The sequence below is a fragment of the Ursus americanus genome, chromosome 22 (genome assembly GCF_024610735.1).
Source record: "Ursus americanus isolate L20-20 chromosome 22, mUrsAme1.1.p, whole genome shotgun sequence".
Classification (NCBI taxonomy): domain Eukaryota; kingdom Metazoa; phylum Chordata; class Mammalia; order Carnivora; family Ursidae; genus Ursus; species Ursus americanus.
In genome coordinates, this window is record NC_142148.1 from 12,036,935 (window position 1) to 12,053,817 (window position 16,883).

The 16,883-nt window shown below is 39.7% G+C and overlaps 1 protein-coding gene across 3 annotated transcripts in view; it reads right to left on the reverse strand.

Annotated features, from left to right (window-relative positions):
- Window positions 1-2,135: 2,135 nt before the first annotated feature.
- CSE1L (chromosome segregation 1 like) overlaps window positions 2,136-16,883 on the reverse strand; it is a 42,037-nt gene continuing 27,289 nt past the window's right edge. For all 3 annotated transcript variants that reach the window (XM_045771537.2, XM_045771538.2, XM_087853514.1), the window contains 15 exons: window positions 16,377-16,442; window positions 15,768-15,970; window positions 15,101-15,185; window positions 13,561-13,622; window positions 11,765-11,901; window positions 10,546-10,649; window positions 8,817-8,914; window positions 7,393-7,543; window positions 7,044-7,252; window positions 6,566-6,663; window positions 6,388-6,473; window positions 5,763-5,844; window positions 4,434-4,580; window positions 3,469-3,700; window positions 2,136-2,558 (listed from right to left, as the gene is read on the reverse strand). In XM_045771537.2, coding sequence (XP_045627493.1) covers window positions 2,469-2,558; window positions 3,469-3,700; window positions 4,434-4,580; window positions 5,763-5,844; window positions 6,388-6,473; window positions 6,566-6,663; window positions 7,044-7,252; window positions 7,393-7,543; window positions 8,817-8,914; window positions 10,546-10,649; window positions 11,765-11,901; window positions 13,561-13,622; window positions 15,101-15,185; window positions 15,768-15,970; window positions 16,377-16,442 — 1,850 coding nt within the window. In that variant the 3' untranslated portion in view covers window positions 2,136-2,468. The remainder of the gene's footprint in view (window positions 2,559-3,468; window positions 3,701-4,433; window positions 4,581-5,762; window positions 5,845-6,387; window positions 6,474-6,565; window positions 6,664-7,043; window positions 7,253-7,392; window positions 7,544-8,816; window positions 8,915-10,545; window positions 10,650-11,764; window positions 11,902-13,560; window positions 13,623-15,100; window positions 15,186-15,767; window positions 15,971-16,376; window positions 16,443-16,883) is intronic.

The window sequence follows — 16,883 nt, forward strand, 5'->3', positions numbered from 1 at the left end:
GTGAACCTTTCCACAGCACGGCTGCTTAGTAATTCCACCATCAGGAAGCAGAGACAGACTGACGTATAAAGAATGTTCACCTCAAGATTTTATCATTTCCAACAGTAGTTATAATTAAATTTGGTGATATCTACCAAGTAAATATTGTTAAATGTTTTTCAAAAAGCATATAAAATTATAAATGATCTCAACTTTAAGGGGGGGAAACCAAATATCTGAAGGTAGGAATATGAATTTTTAATTTTTTTCTGTATTTACCAAATTTCCAACAAAGAAAATACATTTATAATCAAATGTTATTTTTGAAAATCAACCTGTTAAAAGGGGAGATGTGCTGGAACAGAAGGAATCTGTGGGCCCAGCAGGAGACTCTCATGAGGAACTTTCCAAGTTAGAAACATTTCCCCTGTGTCTAAAACTACCTTGGGGGGTGAGTGCCTTACCTGGGCTGGGACTCTTCTGGAAAGTCTTTCCACCATCCCCACTCCCCCAGAACTACGACGCTACTGGTAAGATAGAGCAGTGTTCTGCACCTCTTCCAAGACCACCCTAAACAATCAAATAGCTGCTTTTATTTATTTGTACTTACTCTGTATGTTCTCTGCTTAAACTATGCCTTTTTACATCTTACAACCGTCCTGAAGGTGATTACTCTCATTTTTCAGAAGAAGAAATCGAAGTGGAGAGGCTGAGTCATTTACTCAAGGTCACACATAGCAGGTGCAGAGTAACTCAAACCCAGGTTGGCCCGATCTCAAAGTATGAACCCAGCTCTTTATATCCACAGAGAATTGGCATCACCACTGAGGAAGTCAGTCACTAAGACCTGTCAAAAACTCACTGCATACCAGCTCTTAAAATCTTTAAAAGCTAGGTAAACTGTCTTAGATGATGGAATAAGAAACCTCCATTTAAAGCATTTTTAAACATTAGCAGAATTAATAACTTGTGCCAAGTAAAGGAAAGGTACCAGTCTTCCTGTTCAGAAACTATTTTAAAAGGCACATTTATAAAGACAAACCCTCTTCTCAGTTGTTTTAGAGGGAAAAAATTCACAACCTGCTTAGTCCTCTGAGGTTAAGATGCTGAAGCAAGAGTTCTCTGGGACAGGATGTGCTGTGTATTTAACTGTCCCGAACAGTGCCCGACAGGTGCGGTCGGAGCTCAGCTCATGTAATAAGCAGCAAGCACAAACCACCACCAACTGTTTTCCATTCTAGATTTCTTACCTCTATTAAATTATACTTCAAAAGTAGATCCCAATACTATCTCAATATCCTGCCAGTGACCACTTAAATAGTAATATATGATTTAATGCTTCCATTACTATGTCAAGACAAAAAGGAGTAGACTGGTACAAGAACACTTAGATTAAGCTGGAGGGTTTCTCACGCAACACTACAGAAACAGCATGTGAAGAAAAAACATTCGAGTCAGGTGCCTGAGTTATAAATCACTGATGTGTGCAGAAGGAGATGCTAGTTTAATCTGCACTGAACAGACAATTCCAGCAGAAGTAAACTATGCCTCTCAACTGAGCTAGTCTGATTACTCCCTAAAAACGATCTGTTCTAGAACCTACCCAGGCGTCCTGTTTGCTAGTGTACACCCACTCCCGTGGCTCATCCTAGACCTCAGGTTCTAACACGCTGCGCTTTGTAAAGTTCCAAGTAACCGCCAATCTGCAGATAAGACAGACACTCTCAAAAAGGGCAAACATGACGTACCCAAGAGCCTCGTGAAGCCCGGCAGGGCATTTCTCCCCGATCCACAGAGGGAACCATCCAGCCCAGAGTTCATGCTGCTGCCTAGAAATGGGTCCAGAAAAGTTCTAATAGATAAGCCACAAACCTGTATTAATGTTCCCTTTCCCTGGTAAGGAAAGAGTAACCTGTGTTTAAATTTCAATTTTTTTAATTCTTCACTATAATAGTATCAGCACCAAAAACCTGTCTTTAAGATGTTCTTAGTTCTTAGATACATATTTGAGGGCTTTTTAAGAAAATTTCTGATTAGATTTATAACTATAAAATGTGCATTTCTTGGCAAGTTACACCAGTGATTCTTTACTTATTCACATTTCCAATAAAAGCTTAAGGAAACGACAAAAATACAAAGGAGGCGAGAAACACAAATGGCGATGCCTCAAAACAATTTAGTAACAGAAAAAAGTCTCCACGCTCAGTGTCCGTCGAAATTAAAGTTATCCCAACAGTGCAAATGCCCAACTCATGATCACCACATACTGAACTTGTCCCTGCAAACTGGAAAGTCACCCACTTCTATTTATGATTACACAAACCACCTAATTTGCTCAAGGTTCAGCTTAAAGCAACATTTAATATTCTTTACAAGATGGAATTTGTGACAAGTTCAAAAGGAAAACTTGCTTTAATGCAGCTGTGCTCAGATGTCTGTGGGATTTCCTCAGAAACCATCCGGGGCTTAGCCAATCTGGAAAATGCAGTTCAAAGCAGTGTCACGCTGGCCGCCTGAAGGTATCCTTGGAGATACTGGAGTGCCTCCGCATTGAGGCTGCTGCTCACCATCGATGGAACCTGCAAGAGATGGGAACCTGCTGGAGATCCCAACAATCCAACACAAACCCCGTATCTCCAGAACCACCCCAGCTTGGAAGGGCAGGCCGTCCCCAGGGACTCCCGCAGGGACTCTCAAGGATCTCAACTGCTTTATGCCTTCAGAACTGGGTAGGCCTAAAAAGCAGATCCATAAGGAATTACTGCTGTTCAGTGTGGTAGTGGCATTGTGGGGATTAAAAAAAAATCCTTATTGGTTAGTGATGCATAATTAGGTACATATAGGTGATATGACATGATGCCCAAGGAGAAACAAATGCAACAAGAATGGCAGAATACTGGTAATTTTTGAAGGTCCGTATGTGAAAGTTCATTATGCTGTTTCTGTGTTTGAAGTTCTATGTGTTTGAAGTTTTCCATAATAAAATACTGAAAAATACATATTTTATCAGATAATCTGGAAGAATCTGTAAAAGCTGCTGGATAATGCAACTCTACAGCCATCATGTTTACACTCCATGGTCCAGTATTTGAGTATGTTGTAGTTAAAAAAAAAATGCCTACACTTTAATAGAAGAATTATTTCAATCTGGGAAATACATTTCTGTTCAAAGGGTTTTAGAGCACCTGGCTGGCTCAGTCGGAAGAGCATGTGACTCTTGATCTTGGGAGTCGTGCGTACAAGCCTCGTGTCAGGTGTAGAGATTACTTAAATAAATAAATAAAAAGTGTGTGGGGCAGAGGTGAGGGGCGTTTTATCCCCTGCTTTGTCCTTATTCCAAAAGTCACTTGCTTAAAATCTACTTACAGCTCAGCATTTTTAACAAAAAACAAAGGCCTAACTATACGCCCCAGAGTGAACTGCTACCTTTTGCCTTCCCAGAATGGCAGCCGTGAATCAGAGATTTCTGATTTCTGACAACACACTTACCCTTCCTGGACAGGCGGTAGACAGCTTGTGAAGTGACTGTGCCAGGTGAATTTTGGGATTGTTCACCATGGGACCTACAGGATCATGCTCTTTTTTCCCAGCAAATGCCAACTGTGAGAAGGCGGTCTGATACCCTGGTGTATCTTCAATGTCAATAAAATGTTCTTCATCAGGAATGGTATCATCTTCAGGTAACTCAAAAAGGCCAATCAGAGACTGTAATAAAGGAGTCCTGGATTTGAAGCAAGCAAGCAGACAAAAAAATCAAGTGAATACTTCTGAAGATCTAAACATACAGCAATTCCTCAGAGAGGTACAGTCTCAAGAGCTGCAAGGGACCTTTGAAACGGAAGACGGACATCAGTTCTTAAACCTGTCCTCCAGAACCACTCTTCACTTCTTTTTGGCCACAGCACGCCAATTTCCCTTTTGGAAACTACTCCATCCCCAGAGCCATCCAGCTGGCTGCAAGGAGAGAAGGCCATGTGATGGAAGCTAAACCTGAGATTCACTGCTGCTAAAAGTTAGAGGAAATAGGCCTCGAATCATCAGATCCCTTTCTGGAAGAGGGTACCTGAGTGAACCCAAAATGAGGCAAGGTTCTCGGAAGAGGTCGAGAAAAGCCAGGAGCACCAGTCATCGAGGACAAGCTCTTTTAGCCTATTCAATTTCTCCACTTTCAGATTTAAGCCAGTTTAGTTGGGTGTGTGTCATGAACAATCCTAGAGGTCATGCAGACCAGCAACTTTCACCAGATTCTCAAAGAGGCACATGAACCGTCTCCAATAAAGTTAAGAATCAGGAAACCTCTTTCTAGGCCCAGAAGGACCCACATGTCCTGTCTTGGATCTGATGGCTGCTGGTGGAGAACCTGAGATCAGAACCCAATTCTCAGACAAGCTTGTTTAATTCTGCAGTCATAAGGGAGGGAAGCTGTAATTCCCAAAATGTTATGGGGCACTTACCATAGCTTGGTATACTCTGTGTCCATCATTGGGGGACATTCTGTTAGTAATTTCGTTATGCCAACCGCGCAAATCTTTTTCTCTACATTTCCAGATACTTTCTGAATTTCAGGAATTATGATTTTTTCCAAAACCATTCCAAACATTCTATTAAAATAAAATATTAGACTGTCACTATAATTAAACCGTGAAGTACTTCGATGTTATTTACACTGACTCCTTAGGGCTACTACTTTTAGTCAGCTGAATGGCAGAGACCTAGAGATGACAAAGCAACAATGAAACCTCAAACCTTGACCCTGTGGCCAAGTGCTGCCAACAACTTCTGTGAAATACTAAAGTCTGTGCTTATGTGGAATCTTCACACCTTTCTGCCTCATGGTTTTGGTTTTTTTTTAATCACTCAAGAAATCTTTGAAAAATTAGAAATTAGATAAGAGAAAGAAGAATAAGAATTACCCATGACCCCACTATCCAGTAATAACTAGTTTTAACATTACTGGATTATAAACTTCCCCACTTCCTATGCTTACGTACCTTTAAGGGTATAAATGTTAATGACCATATTGTAAAAATTACTTAGCCAACGCTTTTAATATGTTGTTGCAAACATCCTAAAAGCAAAGTTTTTCACGATACTAAACGATGTAATATTCTGTTTCTACTTCACTAAAATTCCCTTTAGTGGAAACAGTGGGTATCAGAGATACTGGACATTTTAATGCTCTAGGTAAAGAATGCGTATTTTTTGCTTTTTAGAAAGATCACACCAATTTATCCACTAGCAGTTCATGAAACCGGTTTCCTCACAAACCTCTACAGCTGGAAAGCCTATTTTCTGGTACTACTTTTTCAGGCTAATTCATTTTTTATATCTCAGTCAGTCTGGAATTTTTTTTGATATAATACCAATATAGGGATCTCACTTGAGTTTCTTCTCCAAATTGTTCTCTATCATTTCTTTCTATCCTTCCTTTCTCTATGAAATGGGAAATACCACCTAACTACATTCTTTGTATATACACTAAGTGAAAAGCGGTTTTTCACCTGAAAAAAATCACACTACTGGCCTGAACAAAGGCAGGCTCCTGGAGACAACCCCAACCATCCAGAATCACACAGAACGCTGGCTGTGTAGAAGGGGGGGTGGGAGTTAGAAAAATGTTTGCAGGGGTTTTCTTCTTTGCAACTCAACAGTCCTAAGAATATTTTAAAAACCACCAAGAACTATAAAACCATCTATAAAACAGAAATACTGGTTTGTGCTAAAAGAGGTCAATTTTTTTGCTTTAAAAAACAAAATACAGTAAGTAATAAAAACAAACTTACTTTGGTTGTATGCCATCAAATATTTCTTGCAGTGCCAGCGCCCCGTATTTTATGCAATACAAATTAATAAAGACTAAGAAGCCTGTTGAAAGGAGATGCAGAGTATCAGTACAGAGGCCTCACTGCACTAAACAAGCGATTCAGCCCAAGTCTGCCATGTGAAGTAGTCATAACCATTAAAACCAATGGCTGACTTTGGCATCAATATTTGCCTTTATTATGCAATTAACATATAGTACAATGTTTTGATATCTAAACTTAACTTTGGAACACAATATATTTGAAACTGACTTAGTATTTGGAGAATACAAACATGTTAAAAATATTTTACAGAAAAAGCTTATAACTGATAAAAACATTTATATATAACCATAAAGGCTAAAGGTTTTAGCTACTTTCCCTCATTATTTCTGTTAAGAAGAGCCAAATGATTTTAATTTTTTAAAATATTTTATTTATTTATTTGACAGAGAGAGAGTGTGCACAAGACAGGGGGAGAGGCAGAGAGAGGGAGAAGCAAGCTCCCCACTGAGCAGAGAGCCCGAGCAGGGCCCTGGGATCATGACCCAAGCCAAAGGCAGACACTCAACCAAATGAGCCACTCAGGCACCCCGATTTTACTTACTCTTGATAAACTTTGTTGTTTTGGAATTCTGAAGTCTTTGGAATAGCAGAATGAAGATTTGTTTCCTGTACTGATCAACTGACTCACTGAAGAAGTAAATAAAAGCAACAAGTCAGCCTCTTCCGAGTACCCAACAGTCCCTGAGTAATCGTACAGTGAGGGTTACACGCATACTCACGGAGGCATGTGCTCTATTATACTGTTCAGAAGATAAAAACCTTGGTGGTCATTGGCTTTGGATGCAATGAGCTTCTGGAAGACACCTAATAACCCAGGCTACAACAAATTAGATCAAATAATGTTCAGTTAAAGAGGCGAGGATTAACTGCTCCAAAAGTTACACTTTTAGCAGGTGATATTTTGGTTAAAGGGTGCGTGCTGTAATAATTAGCATTTTTGCTTTTGTTTCTACTTCTGAAGCATAGAGAGAAAATATCCCATCACAATAAGCCTTAACACTGTTTCTGAAATTAACCTATTTGGCTCTATTTTATTTTCTACCATGGAGATAGAGGATACCTAATTGTAATAAAATACACATTAGTATTTTCTACTGACTACTTTGTTACATTTAGGAATTTTTAAAAATCTGCCATCCTCAGTTTCTCTCCACGACCTTACAAAATGACAGTTACATCAAAATAAATCCCACTCACAATTTTGTCAGCCGCAGCACTTGCTATCGTGTTTGAACCACGTTCTAAGAACGCTTGGAGAAGCCTTACTAGAGCAGGGATATTTCCTGTTCTTTCCCAAAGCACTGGCTGAAGGAGATGAGGAAATAAGGCCATATAAGAAGACGGGATATCATTTTTGTGTGTTTCCAGAAGCAAAGACATCACTTGAAAGACGTATGGAATAAATTCTGTTGATAAAAGTAAAAACAGAGCTGTCAGCTTCATTACTAACGGCTCCCACAAAAAGGCACATACTTCATAGGCAGGCTCCATTTTATTAGCCGCTTTATAGTTTTATTCAGTAAGAAACAAACTTCCTTTAACTTACCTTGTACATCATTTTGTAAAATTTCAGTAAACACCAGAAACAAAGCCTCCTCAAAATTTACAACAGCAGCAGGGTTAGCTTTGCAAGTTATTCTTACGGACAGACAGATCGCTTCAAACATGTAGTGATTAAAGTGAGGCCTGCTTGGGTTCTGGAATGAGAAACAGACAACTTCCGAGTGACTATATTAAATATCTAAAATAAAACACATACACCTACCCTTTCAAAAACACATCGAGAGGCCATCTTTTAAAAACATCAGTATTAAAAACAGAAAAACATCAGTTACACTTGCCTGCATACATGTTTGAGTTTTATGCGGACTTTAACATTCAGAAAATAAAACAATACTAATGCCTATTTCTTTGGATTTTTTTTATGGGCAAAAGTCCACTATGAAAAATAATTCAAGTCACAGGGAGATGACTACACAAGCTTCAGTTCCCAGCGCTATAAGGAACTGGTCTTAAACCCGTGTGCTCTCCTAGAGCCATCCCTGTAAGCGGTGGTGGAAGAAACGAGCAGGGACATGTTAAGTCCTGGCTATGCCCCTAGCCTTGTGTGGGACCTTAGGCAAGCCTTAACCTCTGTGGGTCTCAATGTCTGTATCTACAGAGGGACGCTACTGTCTATCAGTGGTTTTCAGCTTTTAAAGCAACATAACCCTATTTTCCATCGAACAAAATCCTTCTTGGAAGGCTACCATATGAAGTTGACGAACTCAGAAGATTGGGGTGGGGGACCGGGGAAGACCCAATGTCTCTTCTCTCTCAATCCTCCAAGGCCCAACGCAGTCCAACACCCTTACCAGAACTCAGTGGGAAAATGATCACTGTTCTCCAAAGTCCCTGTAATAGTTCTATAAATTTATCTCCTTTCCATAGAGTAATTAGGAACAGGCACCTCAAAAAGAATTTTGGCAGCCTTAAGCTGACTTTTATTTTCTAAATCTTAGTATTAATAAATATGAATCAAAAGATCTATAAAATTTTCGATCAAAGGAATGGACTTTACATGGAGGAAGTAAGAGTAAAGGAGATCAGACACAAGGGACTACACCATTGTATAAAAGTCTGAGTACCTTATTTGTGTTCACTTGGTACAAAGCCTGCTTTCCTCCACCGAAGATCATTTCAGATCAATTATCTGTACTTTTTCAATTTTATTCAATGAAACATACTACTTTTAAAATGAGAATAATTCAAATGAAACATTTTAAAGTTTCTGGCCCTACACTTACAAAGCCATGCTGCAATGTCTCCAATCTGATACCTCCCCACACTTTCCAAAGGTACGTAACTGTTGGTCATGAAGAATCCAGAGAACTTTTCTTAAGCCTGACCCGCTGCCAGAGAGTTCTGAGGCTCAAACAGTTTGGACCATAAATTAAAAAGCAACTGTACTTTTAAAACTGGTCTTGTTACCTTACTAACAGCTAATAGCTTCTGTGTAAGCTGAGTGATGAGGGTGGGGATGTAGGGGATTATGGCTTCTTGTAGGAGGGAAAAACTTCTCATGATAGCTGTAAAATATAAAAACAGCAAGAACAAATAGTTAAAATTCAGAACAAAACAGTGATTAGGAGAAAAAAAAAAAAAAAAGTCCAGACTCATCACCAAAATTTTTAAGACCCTTAAGCAACCCCCAGATAGCTCTCTATATTTAAAAACAATCTAAATTTCCTTTCCTTTCAAAATTACACCAAGGACGGACAACAAAATTTAGCTACTTTCAGAAGGCCTAAGGTATAAAAGAAAAAAGAGACAATAAGAAATAATAAGTGACTAAAGAGGCAAACACCGAGCAGGAGGATGTGGTAGAATGACTGGGGAAGGGTGAGGGACAGTACCTGAAGGGAGTACAATTTCCAGTCTCTTTCAATTAGAAACCAGTGCCAGGTAATGTTTAGCCCTCGCCAAATGGACACATCACAGCCTACCAAAAACTGAGAGAAGACCATCTGCCCATCTCCCTCCAAAAACAGATCAGGAGCCCAAGAAAAATCTAAAAATACATATAAAGCTACGAAGGGTCAACACTACAAGAATACTGCTCATTAATAGATGCCTAAAAACATTTGGCATGGGAGACAGACACAGTATCAAGCTAAAAATGTACATAATTGTTTCCGCATAAGTTGAATAGATGTTTACCAAGTACAGCAGCTACTGCACGTCGGGCACAGAGGATAGAAAGTTATCCTCTCTCGGCTCCTAAACTTTGCCATGTTTCTTCTACCTGAGCCAGACTCCCCTTCCAGCTAGCTAACCACTGCGTATCCCTCACTCCCTAGACAAAGTGATCCCTGAGCTGGGTCAACGGGTTTGAGGATGGATCAGTGCCCCTCCTCTGGGCTGCCAGAGTCTGTTCACTCACTCATCCAGCAGTACTTATTGAGAAGGTATTACATCCGGGTGCTCTCGCACACCCTAGGAACACAATAACGAGACTACACGGCAGTGAACCTCACAGAAATGGACATGAAACAACAGCAGTTATGCATCACCGTTGGGAGAAGTACGGTGCTGAAAACACACACAAATACACACCTAGACACACTCTTATCCACACAAACACATGTACACACACATACACAACATACCCCAGGGGCCTGACCCGCCATCAGGGACAGTTTATTTGAAAAGCATTTCCTATGAGTCAGACACAGCTGGGCTGTTGGAATGCAACAGTGACTAACACTGCCCCTGAAGTCAGAGCTGTCACCGCAACGCTCTCCCAACGTAGCAGCAGGCAGGTGCTTACAGCTGCCTGTGTTCTTGGCAGTAGCTCTATGGAGGCAGGATGCGTGTGGAGCCTAGCAAGTACACCCGGGTTTCACGCCAAGACCTAGCCTAGCGTGCCAGCAATAAAAGTCTGATCTGATCTCTGCCGTCAAGAAAGTCAATCTAGGGAAAGAAAAAGGGAGTCTGCTATTTTTCCTTTAACAAGAGGAGCTCTATATCAAAATAGGGTAAATTTTTTTTCTGAAAACACTGTTAAAAGATTTTCCATTTAAAAATATCTAAACCTACCTAATGCTTAGCCAACAGTATCTGGTTCATAGACTACGTAACCTGAAGTACAACTCAGAGCATTCACCCCTGTAATCGGAGATGGGATTCTTACAGTCTGTACACCAGGGAAACGGCCTACCTTTCATAATATATTCATTTTCTGAAGAGCCAGGAAGTGTGAGAGCTTTGAAAAGGTTTGTTAGCAGAATCTCAACAAACGGTGCGATTTCTGCGGCTGTAAAGCTATAGATGAAAAAACAGCTTTCAGTCACTGCCAACTCTTGAGCTGATCACTCTGGAATACCCTAGGGCAACCACTAAATCACACTTCTGGGCATAAAAGCGAGCCATCTCCCACCACTGACAATCAACAGACAGCTTAGGAAAGCAACTGTTTACATGTGTTCGTGTTAAGTTCCTAAAAAGGCATATCTGGAATCAAACACAAACCAAAATCCAGGCAAACCTGACATCATCTAAAGCTGTTCAGGTCACCCTTGGTTCATACCTATCAGCACCGAGAACACAGCTCAGACTCTCGGGGTCTCAGTCATCTGCTTTTCCTGGAGCAGGTGCATAAATCCTGCATGAGTTCTGAGCCTGAAGACAAGTACTGGTTTGACTCACCTCAAAAGATGTCCTTTCAACCCTTAATTGGCTCTAAGAATATCTGCACTTCAAGTTCTTGATGAAGAAAAGAAACTAGAACTGTTTTCCATCTCTTACCCAAAGCTCAGTTTCAAGAAATAACACTGCTGAAGGATGGCCTGAAAGACATGCAGACCATCCATTCCTCTACATTTTCTCCTTGGCTCAGGCCTGAAAAGCTACTCTCTGAGACCCTAGAGAACTGCTTTCACTCAGTTGCGTCCTATCTCCACACGGAGTAATAATGCAAAAACAGCCACGTAAAAACAACTTTGTCGCATGATGTTGCTAAGAACACTCCCTTAATGAAGGCCCATTTCTGAGCTGCCTTCTGAGTAACTGTTTAATTTTAATCTCAAGGACAATGAAAATTTTAACTCCCCAAGTTGCCCTCTATGCCTTGGTTGCAAGGAGAAAGCACATAAATTTCAGGAGTTTCTTTAACTCCTATACAGGATCCTTGGACACCCATTTCTTTTTAGAATCTCACATTATTTTCCTTTGCTCCAATTTCCTATTTAACTTTTTGTCATCATGTATCTATTTATAGTCCTTTTGGACTGAGACACAGAATAATGAGGGAAAAGTACACATTTATTTTTCAAACTACTAATGACATTATGGATACAGTCAAAGAGATCTTTGACCAGCACAGAACAGTTCCCACCCTAAGCTGAAAAAATACAAATGGCTTAGAATCAAATACTTACAGAGTGGTGTTGTTAGGCCCTCTCATGGTAAACAGCCTCTCAAGGGCATGTGCGGCATAAGTGTGAACAACAATACTTTCAGCTTGAAGGTGATTAATCAAGAGAGGAATAGAGACTAAAAGATGTTCTTTTGGTACCTGAAAAACACAGTCACATGCATGCTTTAACTCGATGCGGTCTTAGAAGGGCTTGCTGATTCTGGAAAGTGTGTTTTTTCAGCTGTTACAATGGGAGATGATACGGTTGAGAAATCAGAACTTCTACTCCATGTAATGGCTCAATTCACATTCACTTTTCCAATTCTCTTTCTCTGAGCATTAAACTATGGTCAGAGGAAAATCTTGTAGATAAAAACACACACTGTAAAATAATAATATTATGGACAAGCAAACTAAGATTTCATTATTAAGAACTATGCTTTTCACTAACAGGTATTTCTTGGCAAAGTCATTCAAGCTGTCTGTGCCTCATTTTCTCTTCTGAAAAAAGGGGTGGTGCAAAAATAAGAATATTAATCTTCACTAGAAACTTCTGGGGCACCTGGGTAGCTCAGCCCATTGAGCGCCCGACTCTTGATCTCAGTCAGGTCTTAATCTCAGGGCGGTGAGTTCAATACCGTGTTGGGCTCCATGCTGGGTGTGGAGCCTATGAAAGAAAGAAAGAAAGAAAAGAAAGAAAAGAAGGAAAGGAAGAAAGGAAGAAAGGGAAAGGGAAAGGAAAGGGAGGGAAGGAAGGAAAGAAAGGAAAGAAAAGAAAGAAGGAAAGACAAAGAAAGGCAGACAGAAAGACAAAGAAAGACAGAAAGCTCTAAAAATTTAGAATTCCCATTCATTACTCTTTAAAAAAAGAGAATAGCTTCAGGGTGCCTGAGTGGTGCAGTGGGCTGAGTATCTATCTGACTCTTGATCTTGGCGCAGGTGGTGGTCTCGGGGTCATGACATCGAGCCCCCCATCGGGCTCCGTGTTTGGCACAGAGTCTGTATGACTCTCTCTCTTCCTCTCCCTCTATGCCCCTGGCCCCTGCCGCATGCGTGCGCTCAGTCACTCACTCTCTCAAACAAATCTTTAAAAATGAATAAATAAAATAAAGTAGAACAGCTTCACAAGGTTGCATGTAACCCTGGTAAATACATGCCAAAGACATAAAAATTATAAATCACGAAATTACAGAATCACCCACAAGAAATAAACTGTGAATATTCTAAGGATACTACACAACTATTAAAAAATGAATTACATTTTCTAAAATGAGTACGTCTCAAAAACAATATTAAGCACAGTAAAAAAAAGAAAACCACATGTAGAACAAACCTATTGCATGATATCATTTATACAAATAAAATTTTAAACCTATAGAATACTATGGGATGCCTGGGTGGCTCAGTTGGTTAAGTGTCTGCCTTCGGCTCAGGTCATGATCTCAGGGTCCTGGGATCGAGTCCCACATTGGGCTCCCTGCTCAGGGGGGAGTCCTCTTCTTCTGCCCCTCCCCCCTGCTTGTGCACACTTTTTCTCAAATAAATAAAATCTTTAAAAAAAAGACAAGACACATAATCAACCATAAGCAATGTGTATACCTTGTTTGGATCCCAATTTCTTATGAAAATCACCTTATAATGATTTTTGAGACAAAGGAGAAAATTAAGCATGGTCTGGAATCCCAAGTTTGTAAGAAGTTACTGTTTCGTTAGATGTGGATGGCAAGTAGGACTGCACAGAAGGGAAGAGAAGCTGGGATACAATAAAACTCTTAAGAGATTAAGTGGCATACAACATATAAATCAAAAGCTACTTACTTGATTCCTAAAAATCATAATGTATTTGATACCATCAGCTTTAAGGACAGGAAATTCATTCACTATTAAAAAAATAAAGCCACAGTTATTTAAGTGCTAAGGACTATTACTCCCAGATTGGTGACATTATCGGATTTTTGAAATATAGTCTGGTAACCAAAATGTCAAGTAATTGAAGCTTAATTAATTATATAAAGACCTACTCTGTAGCTACTCGTTCTGGTAAGATTATGATTAATTTTGTTTTCACCTCTTGTGAGTCATTACAAATGGACACACACTTACTACTTACAGTAACTGAATAAAAATGATTCAGACCACAAGCTAATGACCATGTATCATCTTTTAGCTAGAAGTGAAGCTATTCTGAATCAAAAACATGTTTCTCAGGCTGGGATTTGCTTTAATGTATGTGCTACCGAAGCAAGCACTGGCTGGGATTTCCTTTAAACTGCTCTAATGGTGGGAAAATAAATTAGTGAAAAAAGACAGAATATTGGTCAATTACTTAAAATTCTTAAAGCTAAATGGCAGTAAAACATGCAGGTCCATTACAACAGTCTCCCTTTTAGTGCATTTAAAATTTCCATACAAAAAGTTTTTTGTTTTTTGTTTTTAAATTTAAAGTAGGCCCCATGCACCATGTGGAGCCCAGCTCGGGGCTTGAGCTCATGACCCTGAGATCAAGACCTGAGCTGAGATCAAGAGTCAGACACTTAACTGACTGAGCCACCCAGGTGCCCGCCATACAAAAAGTTTTTTAAAAAAGGAATACATAATGTATCTTGATCAACATACTTTCATAAACATAGGAAGTTATCCTTATCAGTTTGAAGTACTTCAAATTTACTTCAATTTTTAAGATTTCATTTTTCAAATGAGAAGGGAAAGAAAACTGAAGTATAATTCCTAGAGTAAGCAGCACCAGCAAAACAAAGCTGAGCTACAATTTCATCTTAGTTGTTCCTATTTTCCTTCTACACAAGCAACATCTTTAAAGAAAGTTAATTTCAACTGGGCAAGATGTGGGGAAACCATTTGAGATTTTATTCAATAAAAGAACTAAGGGATGCCTGGGTGGCTTATTTGGTTAAGCGTCTGCCTTCAACTCAGGTCATGATCTCAGAATCCTGGGATCGAGCCCCACGTTGGGCTCCCTGCTTAGTGGAGAGCCTGCTTCTCCCTCTGCTCGTCCCCTGCTCATGCGCTCGCTCTCTCTCAGATAAATAAAATCTTAAAAAAAAAAAAAAAAAAAAAAGGAATAACTGCAACAAGGATAGGAGCCAATCTTTTGAGTATCATGGTGCTGTAGTGCCCCTATTACGACTTTTGCCCTCATGTTGCTTATTCTGTAGTGTAAAATAACAATGCAGGGGTCCCTGGATGGCTCAACCGGCAGAGCACGTGAGTCCCGATGTTCAGGCTCTTGAGTGTGGCCACACGTTGGGTGCAGAGATAACTTTAAAAAACAAAACAAAACAAAACAAAACCTCAAGTAAAAAGTGTTGTAAGTGGGATAAAAAACTTTTCGCAAACTCACCGTTAGCTGATTTTAAATCAGGGAGAATATGATTCACAAAGAACTCAGTCAGGTTTACAAGTTCATTTGCTTGTGTAATTCCATGCTGAAAAACAAATTTTTAACAGGGTAAATGACATGAAATGCCTGTATCCATCTAACACATAGAAAATTTAGGCAACTTTTTAAAGAACAGATTACAGGGGTGCCTGGCTGGCTCAGTTGGTTAAGCGTCTGACTCTTCATTTCAGCCTAGGTCATCATCTCAAGATCGTGAGGCCTGAAGCCTGCTTAAGAATCTCTCTCCCCCTCTCCGCCTCTAAAATAACTAACAGGTTACAAATTGAGATGAACACTTCAAATCACAAACTGCTTAAATACAAAAAAAAAAAAAAAAAAAAGACTACTTTAATAGACAATAAAGAAATCTCCCTAAATTAAGGAACGGCTAAATTTAAATTTAGCACATTATATACACTGAGTCTCAGCTAGGGAAACAAATGGTATCTATCAGTTTTCTGTCCATAAGAAAATTAAGTGCTTAATATAACCAGTGTAAAGTCATCTTGGGAAACTATATGAATTCTAATCAGAATAGGTTATCTAGGAAGGAAATGTATTACTTCTGATTTCTGTGGTTACTACACGAAGTCTATTTTAGAAACAAAACTATACTGAAAAGATTCACCTTCTGTGTTTGGGCTTTTGATGCCAAAGATGTCACTAGGTAAATGGCTGCATCTTTGTGTTTCCAGTTGACAGATGGGTTTTTTGCATATTCCTGCAGCATGGAATTAACATAACCAGAGAAGATTCCTGTCACGGGTCCTTCAAAAAACTTGCACAATCCTCGTACTAGATCACAAGCAGCTCTGCGTCTAGTATCAATATCTATAAAACCAAACGGAAATCGATCATAGGAGAAAGAAACGACCACCAACCAACGGATCAAGATTATAAGGCAACAGATTGTCATCTGACCGCTCTTAGCAACACCAACAATGAAAAAAACATTAAAAAAGAAGAAAAAGAACATTCTTTTGTTCATAAGAAACACAAAATGGGAACTAAAAAGGTTACTGTCGTAGTTACACACTAATAAGCATATAAAAAAGAGAAGGCAGATGATTCAACACTGGACACTATGCTCACGCTCTTTAAGGTGTACAAGGTTAGAGGAGGAGAGGCAGCTGGAACAACATACTTACCCTGACTCCCGCTCCTCCCCACAGTGACCAGAAAAAGCAACATTAAAAAAGCCTTGCTATCAGACTAAGTTAAAACCCAAAATACATACCAGATCCTTCCAAATCTCTTCTTATGTACTCCTCAGAATTGTCTTCAAAGGCTTCTTCATCAGCAGCTACAAAGAGAGATGGCACTTCAAATAACCCCTCAAAAAGCATGACAAGTCATTGTACTTTCATAGCCAAGTATGCAGAAGACTACGTAAAACTGCCACATTTTCCAGTAAAATGTTCCTTCCCAAAAAGGGGAATACATATATATATGTATATGTGTGTATATATGTATATATACATATATTTTTTTTAAGAATTTGAGAGAGAGAGGGGAGAGTGAGAGAGAGAGAGAGAGAGCATGAGCAGGAGGAAGGGGGAGAGGGAGAGGGAGGCAGGCTCCCCGCTGAGCAGGGAGCCCAATTCAGGGCTTGATCCCAGGACCCTGAGATCATGACCTGAGCCAAAGGCAGACGCTTCACCAACTGCACCACCCAGGTGCCCCTACTTCATATATTCTTAATCATTACTTAAGAGCAGTAAATGCCACCCTAAAAGGTTAGGTA